General features: G+C 35.2%; 1 protein-coding gene across 1 annotated transcript; it reads right to left on the minus strand.

Moving 5' to 3' along the window:
• Positions 1-1,273: 1,273 nt before the first annotated feature.
• On the minus strand, positions 1,274-4,822 carry LOC126080780 (olfactory receptor 5L1-like; the record flags this gene model as incomplete). The annotated part of the gene is made up of 3 exons (XM_049891952.1): positions 3,914-4,822; positions 3,058-3,067; positions 1,274-1,293 (listed from the first exon to the last, which is right to left on the minus strand). Coding segments are annotated over exons 1-3 (939 nt in total), but the record flags the coding sequence as incomplete, so codon positions are not given.
• Between the last annotated feature and the right edge of the window lie 5,980 nt (positions 4,823-10,802).

The raw sequence follows: 10,802 nt of genomic DNA on the forward strand, positions 1-10,802 counted from the left end.
TTCTATTTCGTTTGGTTAAGGCATTCTCCAATAAGCAGGTAATTACATTTTTATCTTAAAAAAAAAAAAAAAAAAATTTTTTTTTTTCTTTTAATTCCTAGTCCCTGGATGGCATAAATTGTTAAGCACTGGGTTATTAGCTGAAAGATTGGATGCTCAAACCCACCAAGGGTTACCTCAGACCCACTCAGAGGCACCAAGGAAGATAAGTATGGTGGTCTGCTCCTGAAAGTTCAATCTTGAAAACCTCATGGAGCAGTTGTACTCTGCACACATGGTGTTGCCATGAGTCAGAACACACTTAATGGCGACTATCGTTTTTTTTTTTTTTTTAGAACCTATTAATTCTGGGTTTCATCTTAAAATACAATGTGGTAAAAGTGTTTTGTAATTTTTGTTCTTGTTGGAAATACCTTGAAGACTTAAAGTTGTCTTATTTCAGACATGTTTCCATTCCAAACATCAGATTTCTATTTATAAAACAAGTGAATATAAGAAATGATCTTGTAGAACCCCATTCAGCCATAAAATTGTTTGATTCTGTTAAGAATACTTACCAGATTAATGACTTTCTATTACCCACTTTCTTACTACACTGTTGTCAATCTCAGTTCATTTTCTAGTGGGAAAATCAAGTATGACACTTAGAGACAAAAACATTCAGTTCATTGCAACATTTATCTGAATCCATTAGGGTGTGCCTTCTGTGTTCCTAGAACCAGTTTTTGCCTACCATAGGAAGGTTTGGTTCCTAGAAGCATGCACAGCCTTTTTATGCTTTGCTTTGTGACTTTTGAGATCATCTTCCTGATCAGACATAAGTTCTCAGGGACTTACACTCTCATATCTAAATCCCAAAGGGAAAAGACATATGAGCAATTAAAAAGTTCTAATCAGAAGTTGGTTAAACACAAAATAAAATGAAGTAATATGTTTTTGTATATCTTGAAAATGTCCAAAGAAACATGTCTTGGCTTCAGAGTGGTAGATTATTAAAATCAGCCTGAAACCAGAAGAACTAGATGATGCCAGGCTACCACCAATGACCACCCTGACAGCAAACACAACGGACAATTCCTGACAGAGCAGGAGAAAAGTGGAGTGCAGAACTTAAATTCTACTAAAAAGACCAGACTTAATTGTCTGACTGAGATTGGAGGAACCCTGGAAGACAGGGTCCCCATACTCTCTGTTAGGCCAAAACTAAAACCAACCCTGAAGCCGGTTTTTCAGACAAAGATTAGACTGGACTATAAGACATAAAATGAAACTCCGGAACAGTGTGCTTCTTAGCTCAAGAACATTAAAAAAAAAAAAAAAAAAAAAGAGACTAAATAGGCATCTCCTGTCTGGAAACAAGATGAGAAAGGGACAGGAGCTGGTTGAATGGACACGGGAAATCCAGGGTGGGATGAGGAGTGTGCTGTCACATTATAGCGAGAGCAACTAGGATCACATAACAATGTATGTATAAATTTTTGCATGAGAAACTGATTTAAACTGTAAACTTTCAATTAAGGCACAATAAAAAAAAAATAATTAAAATGAGGTCTAGAGAGAATGTGTTGTCTAATGAAGAAAAGTATGGTGGGAAAGATATATTTGATTTAGACAAAATAGCCTTGAATTTCACTTCAAGCTTTGTAAACACAGGGAAGTTCAATGTGGAAGGTTCCTATGAGAAGGCTGGAGCTGAAGTATATCGATCCACTAGTTCAGTGGTCCCAAGAGTGAGTAATTTTTCTCCTTATGGAACATTTGACAATGCCTGGAGATAGCGTTGCTTGTCAGACTTCTCAGAGGTGGGTCAGGGAGGAGAGGAAGGGTGCTGCTTTCATCTAATAAGTAGAGGCCAGAGAGGCTGTCACATCCTACAGTTCCCAGGGCTGAACTCCATGGCAAAGAATTATCTGACCCAAAATGGCAAGATCACCAAGGTTGATAAACTGCTCTAGTTGGAGGTTCAAGGTGAACAATTTCCCTTACCTTTATCTTAAACTGCAAAATCGCTCAGGTAATATGAGAAATCTCACCTCATTTAAAACATTTGAATTTCAAGGCAGTGCTATATTTTCATTTTAAATACAACATAACTCCATATTTTTCACCTAGCATGTGCTCATTTATTTAATTGAAATAATAAGTAGCTGTGCCAGGGATACTGGAATATTTTCTAAATAGTTAACACATGATCCTTGCTCCAAATATAACTTTTTAGGATATGTTAGTAAGAGTGCTTTCTATGTGTGCCACGTCCTTGCAGTTTTATGATTTAGCACATAAATAAACACACATAGAGGAAGATGTTGTGAAGACAGGAGAGAGGTTTGAAGATGGTGGCATTGAAGGTTGGAGTGATAGGGTCACAAGCCAAGCAAAACTGGAAGTCACCAAAAGCTATGAGACAAGGAATAAATTCTTCCCATGAGCCCCTAGAGAGAGTCTGGCCCTGACAAAACCCTGATTTCAGCCCAATGATACTGATTTCAGATTTTTGATCTCCAGAACTAACACGAGAATAAATTTCTGTTCTTTCAAGTCATCAACATTGTGATAATCTGTTCAGGAGCCTCAGGAAATTAAGACTATAGGTAAGATTTACAAATGGTTAAAATAATTTCAAAAACAACATTAACAAAGACACAGAAACTTGAAAAAGATAAGGGATCAAATACATGATCTACTTGTTTAATCAAGAATTAAAGTGAAATACAGAGCATAAAGTATGGTGAAACACAGAGCAAACAATAATAACAATGAGTGCAACTAATTTACTAATCAAATATATTTATTATACCATATATAACACTAAGAATTTGAGATTCATTGTTTATTTAATTTCCATGAGAAAATTATGAGAAGTACCAACCATTTGTCCTCAATTTGACTCTGAATTTCAGTTACCCCATATATGTCAGAGTAGAACTCTGTTTCATAAGGTTTTTGATAGCTGACTTTTTCAGAAGCACTCCATTGGGCCTTTCTTCTGAGGCACACCTGGGTGGATTTGAACTTCCAAACTATTGGTATATAGCCAAGTTCCTTAACTATTTGTACCACCCAGGAGCTCATGAGACAGGTAGAATAATATTACACTCATTTTACAGATAAGAATTTTCTTAAAAGGTGCAAAACTACCAACACTGCAATAGAAAAAGTAGTAAAAGAGATAATAACCAAAAAATGACTAAAAATTAATTCCTACAAATATCCAAAAACTCATGGGAAGCTCAGTCCAAATTAAAATATATATATATGTATATTTATTTATGTATGTATTATATGCTCAGAGCCCTGGTGCCACAGTGGTTAAGAGCACAGCTGCTAACCAAAAGGTTAGCAGTTGGAATCCACCAGCTTCCCCTTGGGAACCCTATGGGTCAGTTGTCCTATAGGGTCACTATGAGTCAGAATCGACTTGATGGCATCAGGTTTATATATAATACATATTTACATATATATAAATATGAGACAACTGTATAGTTATTCCTCTGAAGAAAAGGAATTATTTAATTCAATAAGAATGGTTATATGCATTAAGGGCGTTGTTTTTAAAAGACATGTCTCATTGTATGTACTTTGTTGGAAACATATTTGTGTAACCACAAATCAAAAAAATGAGGTTTAACAGTACCATCCCACAAACCTGAATCAAAACACTCAGAGACTGGAGGATAGCAGCAAAGATGGCAGATATATTTGAACAATGCTCTTCTCTGGGAAATTTAAGAGAAGTCTAAAAGGTGAGTAGACAACAAAGAATCATGCGTAGTACCCTAGTTCACTAATGTCCTTCCCCGGTTTCCATTCATCCATTTCTACCAAAACTCAAATCCATCCTTAAAGGTTCCTTTTGAAACTTTAAGTCCAGCTAAGAAAATGGCCCCTTGGAAAGTAAGTTAAATCCCATCACTTTTCTGAAAGCTTCTTTCACATCCTTGTTCCTCAGGCTGTAGATCAGGGGGTTCAGCATGGGAATCAATGCAGTGTAGAACACTGCGGCTATCTTGTCTGTATCCAGAATGTTGCCTGAGCTGGGACTGCAATAAACGAAAAGAATTGTTACGTGAAAGACAATGATGGCTGTGAAGTGGGAAGCACAGGTGGAAAACACTTTGCGCCTTCCCTCTGCAGAGCGCATCCTCAGGATGGTGATGAGAATAAACAAGTAGGAGGTGAGGATGACCACAATGGTGATGATCTCATTGGCAGTGGCCACAATGTACAAAAGCAATTCATTCATAGAGACATCAGAACAGGCAAGAGATAAGAGAGGGGGTAGATCACAGAAGAAGTGGTTGATGACATTCGATTGATAGGGCGGGATCTCAAGAGCTAAACACAAGTGCATCAGAGAACACACTGTTCCACACAGGTAGCAGCCAGACATCAGCTCCACACGGAGCTTCTGGGACATGATGACCATGTACAGCAGTGGGCTGCAGATGGCCACAAAGCGGTCGTAGGCCATTACAGCCAGCAAGTTGACCTCAGTGATTCCATAAGCACAAAACAAATAGAATTGCACCATGCATTCCAGGAAGGAAATGGATTTGTCCTTGTTTATGATATTGGCCAGTGTCCTAGGCACAATGATGGTGGAGTAACAGAAATCCACAAAGGATAAGTGGCTGAGGAAAAAGTACATGGGGGTGTGAAGCTGACTGCTGACCTGAATCAGTGCAATCATGCCCAAGTTGCCCACAACTGTGATCCCATAGATTAGAAGGAAAAACAGGAAGAGGAAGACTCTCAGCTCTGGGATGTCTGATAGTCCCTGGAGAATAAACTCTGTCACCACGGTGCAGTTTTCCTCCACCATTTTCTGCTATGTTTCAGGTTTGGAAAAACAAATTAAATCTTTTGTCTTTCTCCTAGAAGAGAATAAGAGTTTCATATCAGCTTCACAGAAATAGAATATTGATATGAAAAATAGTTTTTATGAGAAAACTATATATAAGAAAAATGCAACTGTCAAACCATTCAAAATGTGAATAACTTCTGTCAATCCCACCGATTAAAAGTAGTCATCAACCGAAGCCTTGAATGTTTCTCAGAATTTATCTGTGTACAGATTGAGGTGACCTATTGCCTTAGTGGTCTAATGGAATTTTGAAATAGATTCAATGTTATGCTTTACAGCTCCATAGAAATTAGCTCCTGTTCCCTGAAAACCTTAATGAGCTATATCCAGTTAGGACAACAGCTGTTGTGATCCTGTATAACACACAATTTTTTTTTCTTTCAGTTTATCGGTAACATATATTTGCAGTACATGAGCTACATACTGTGTATATCCAATGCTATGGAATGTGACAAACTTCCTTGAGATCAGTGGCTTATAAAGACCTTTTTACATATGATATTATGCAGAATAAAAGAAGATAATTAGACTGTGGAATTCATAATCTTTTTACTTTATCTAATTAACCAAGTGATTTAATAATTAGAAGGGTAATGGTCAATGCTAGCAATGCTAACTGTCATATAAACTTTTCCAGGAAGCATTTAAAGAGCAAATATCCCAAACATTAACATTAATCCAAAACAACAATAAAAAGTTAAATGATCTTTCTCATGGAAGAGAGATTTTATTCTTAGCCATGTATTATAAGAAATGTTTAATTTTACTCTCTGCCCTCCCTCCTAGAGTCAGACAGGTGTGCTATGACAATTCAGTATGAAAAGACAGGATTATCAATAAAATTTTGAAAAATCATGTTGAAAGCTGCATTTCAATGATGTTTATATTACAAATAAGAAAATATTATGTATAAAAAATAGATAAATTGTTAAAAGTGCTATACTATAATGGAAAATCACAATGGTGTTTGAAATTAAGTTTCAGACATGGTTACTTAAAGACGGGATAACAAATAGTATACCTGGGAACAGATGTAGCTGTTGATGTAGGTGTAGAGGTATGAATCGAGAGAGATGTTACATGTAATCAATTTAGTGTCAGCCCATAATCCTGAAAACCACATATTTTATCCACGTTAAAAAAGAGGCAAATAAAAATTTTCCAAAGTCCTTACAGAGTAGATTAGGGGGAGTGGTTATGTTATCTAGTCTATGCAAGTGGGAGCTGCAATCCAGACATTTTGCACAGAGCAAAAGCATACAGAAGTTGAAGAATTTTACTCTCTGCCCTCCGTCCTAGATTCATAGATATATGTGCTATCACGATTGTGTGAGAAAAGACAGGATTAGGAACATACACAGCTTGGTATTTGGACTAATTTTAAAGAAATGGGGACAAATAGTTGACCTGAAGTCATGGTTTGATCATCTACCTGATCGTAACTGCATACATACATACATACTTTCTTACAACTCTTTGCCAACCCCTAAATTAAAGAGAAAAATAAACTTGGAAATGTTTCTTTCCAATCCAGGCCGATAATATAAATTAGGTCATGGTAAAGTCAATCATTATTTGAAAAGAATTAAATCCTTTCCTGAGTAAAGATAACCGACAAGTCCATGTGTCCTCAACTAGCTGTGTGGGCACATTAATGTAACCCTCAGAATTAGGGTGACATTAAGGGACATCTCAGTGGTCATCTTTACTGGATTTAATGAAGGAAATTTGTGTGAAAGAAGAAGGAAAGAGAAAGAAGGGGGGGGAAAGATTTACCATTTTGTTTACTGTGTATTCTAACACACTTTATTGGGTATCACCCAGTGTTTGGTGTTACAGAGGAATTGTTCTAATTTCCCATCAAGTATCTCTTACTACTAAAGATGAAAGTATTTTAAGTAATAAGTACACAGGAAAAGGGTTTCTGTGTAAACATACTGTATTTAGAAGAGCAGAAGAGTGCTTATAACTATTATAGAAACTTATTACAGAGCTTATGTTATTATTGAAGCTTATAAGTCTTCTACATAATGAAAATAATTAGATATATTTTTAGAATATTTTCTAGTTCATAAAATGTATTCATTTCAATATTCAGGTTTTTTTAGAGTCTAGTTCTGGCTAACAAACCTGACTGGCAGGCATTTTTCCCTGGCCCCGAAGATGTCCTGCTAGCAATTATACAGAGTTAGAGACTTTATACCGTAACTTAAGCTTCTGGGGACTGGGTCCCTTAAATTCCCCAAACAATTATTAGTCTGTATGGAATACCAAAAATAAATAATTAAGAATAAAACTTTCTTTACATATAAGACACAAATGATTGTTAATCTCTGCAACATGCCAATTGAAAATTAATAAAACATGCTGCATATCCTAACTTGGGAACCAATTCTGGAAAACCAAACAAACCTCCTCAGAAATTTCATGGTGTATTTTGGGAAACTAAAATCCCAGTATTGTATATGTGAGCTGCAGCTAGGATTGACGTTCTGAAATAACATAAATGTTCTTTCTGAATTTTCCTTTTCCCATGCGTTTTGTTATTGGGTGCAGGCCACTTGATTCCAACTCATCGTGACTCCATGTTAAACAGAATGAGACACTGCCTGGTACTGTACCATCCTCACAATCACTGCTGTGTTTGAGCTCATTGTTTCAGCCACTATATCAATCCACCTTGTTGAGGGTCTTCCTCTTTTTCACTGACCCTCTATTTTGCCATAGTATCCATTCACTAATCCATACTTTACATAGTATTCCTTTGTCGCAGTAATACAAAGTATGCTAACATTCTGCAGGGCGTAGTGTCTACCAAAAAAAAAAAAAAAACCTGTTGCCCTCGAGTTGATTCCAACTCATAGAAACCCTACAGGACAGAGTAAAACTTCCCCATAGAGTTTTCAAGGAGCACCTGGTGGATTTGAACTGCGGACCTTTTGGTTAACAACCATAGCACTTAACCAGTACTCCTCCAGGGTTTCCACAGCCACAACTAAAACCAATCTAGTCAGTAGTAGAGATGGGCTTCGATTTTGCTGATTCTGTGGTTACCTCTTTATGGTTACCTCAGTGCAACACAAGCTTCAAATTTCTGTAGTGTTAGCTCACACTTAGCGTGAGGGCTGCTGGTTTGTCATTGACATGATGTTTAATACAACCTAAGTGTTAGGTCTTCCCTTTCACCTCCGCATCAGAGAGGATCTCTTTCCAGATCACTCTCCCTCCCCTGGCAGTGAAATGCTGGTACAGGTTACTCAATGCTTGCGTTAGCTGATCTTCCAGTGACCTCAGTTGTCTAATGTGTTCCAGAAAGGCTGTGATTTTGCAGAATATGCTTGTCCTTTAATAGTGGAAACAAATCCATTTTCAGCTTTCTACCTCCTGAACTGAATCCAGAGTCTGATTATACTGTTTTAAAGAATATTTGACTAAGTTAAATTGCAACAAGCTTTTTAAATTGTTATTTAGTATATAACATACTGAAGGCTTTTTCAAATAATTTTCTCAGATAATGAAATGGAGAATGCCTCTAATGACTAGATAATAATTCCATTTGAAGATAAGGAGATTAACAGATTTTCCTTCAACAAAAATGAAAAAAAAAATCTGATAATATTTAGTAAATTATTAAAATAATCATTGATAATAAGTGACTATGAAAGCTTTCACATATGAGGTCGATGATAGAAAATTCAGTGCCACTGCTGTTTTAGTAAAACAATTCTTTTCTATCTTTGTTTTACTATCAGATTTAGAGATGCTGAATCTGTATTATTCTAACGATGATAAATATTCATCCATGGATAGTTTCACTAAATTGAAGTAAAGAAAAATAAAATCAACCTCATTAATATCATTGGGATGTGTTTCCAATGACACTATATAGTTTCTCCTTGAAAATTTTATCAAATTTATAAATACACTTAAGTTTTCAAATAATAATATAGTGATGACAGTTATGCTAATTCATTGTAGACAAAAATCGCATAGAGTTTTATTACCACAGAAAACGATAGGTCAATTTATGTACAGTGTCTTTTATGTTGCAAAGTAGTCTGCTAGTAGGATACAGTTCTGGAGAGTAAGGGAAATTTAAATAGTTCAGAAGTAAAAAGAAATGGTACAAAATCTGATGATTCATGGGTCTTGAATGAATCATAATGGACTCCAGATAGCTATAGAATGAGCTGGAAATTACTGGTCTACCTTTTTCAATTCAAACTTATGATGGATAACGCCAATATAAATTATCCTCAACATAGCAGCTATGAAAGCTACTAAAGATAACTTTAGAATCTAATGTTAGATAACTGGAAGAATATGAGATTTAACATCAGGGTTACTGCCCATGTGTTTGAAGTCCCAAATTTAAAACCTTGGTCAGAGCACCAAAAACATATAGACCTCCATTTCCTCAGAATAAAAGTGGTTGTGTCTCTTCCTTCACAAATTTTTATCATCCTCTGGCAATTTAGGGGAGAAAAATAACAGTTTATTTTTTGAAAAGGGATTATTTAATTTTTCTAATACTTTTCACCAGCTCCAAGTAAATGACAATTTGGAGTTTATTTGTGGCTATCTAAAACTATGCTGGCCTCCATTAGATAGCCAAATATTAACTAACAAAGGATGATCTTAATACAACACTGTAAATTTACATTCATATTATCTTTCCTAATAATTCATTGAACAAACATAAAAATTGTTGTCAAGTTTTCATTTTACACTCATGAAAACAGTATTTTTCCCTATTATGATTCTGACTGAATTTGGAATTCCATCCAGACACTAAGGGGAAAAGAAAAGATTACTAACAAAAAATAAATCTGATGTTATAAAATTTTCCAGTTAGATACCAATGTCTATGAAAGCTTTTTTTTTTGTAGTAACTATTATATTTGTTAAAGGAAAACCAATTCTTCCTAATAAACACAATAATTTTGGTCTTTGATTATTTCTTAATTTAGATTATAATTAGAAATGACAATTAATTTAAAACCATAGTAAAGCCCAAGGAAGGTATTTAGCTCTCAATAGTTATCACAACCCCACTCTATTATTGTACGAAGACTGCCTGGAGTGATGAACTTTGAGATTATGCCCTTGATCAAACTGCCATACTGGATTAACAATATATTTACACTTATTAATAGATGATAGAACGGAATCAAAAAACTGTACATAAACATACCATCTCTGTGTTTGTTCTCAACATTCTAATCTTCCAGATACAGGGAAAGAAAGGAGAGAATAAGCATTCATTTAATGTATACAATATGGCAGATGGGGTATTTCCATTTTATTTTACTCCATACAGAGGGCCAATCTATCTAAACCTCGTTTTTATATCCCGTCATCCTCCACAGTGAAATTCTTTCCTGAAATAATTTAGAATAGTAATTATATTTCATTCTAATTTGCATTCCTTCCAGCAACTAACAAGATACCTTTTACATAGGTGGTAAAAAACAGAAACTCAAAACAGTTTGTTCAATCATTGACTTAATTATACATTCTTGCCTTCTAAATATTGCTCATACTGTTTAATCTTGTATAAAACTTCTTTCTTTTTTAAAATTTTAATGTATTTTTATTTATTATGTTGTTGAGAATATACACAGTAAAACATACACCAGTTCAGCAGTTCATACCTGTGTCATTTAGTGACATTGATTACATTCTTCAAGTCGTATAACCATTCTCACCCTCCTTTTGTGAGTTGTTCCTTCCTCATTAACAAAACTTCCCTGTCCCCTAAGGTTTCTATCTAATCTTTCAAGTTGCTGCTATCAATTTGATTCCATATAGATAATTCTTAACCTTTCATTATTAATTTTTTTTTTTAATTTGATGCTATGTGTTTTCACTAGTTGTGGCATGCTGATTCAAAGACCTATTTGGAATTTTTGATATGAGTTATGTGTTTTGAGATATA

The sequence above is a fragment of the Elephas maximus genome, chromosome 7 (assembly GCF_024166365.1).
Source record: "Elephas maximus indicus isolate mEleMax1 chromosome 7, mEleMax1 primary haplotype, whole genome shotgun sequence".
NCBI classification, from domain to species: Eukaryota; Metazoa; Chordata; class Mammalia; order Proboscidea; family Elephantidae; genus Elephas; species Elephas maximus.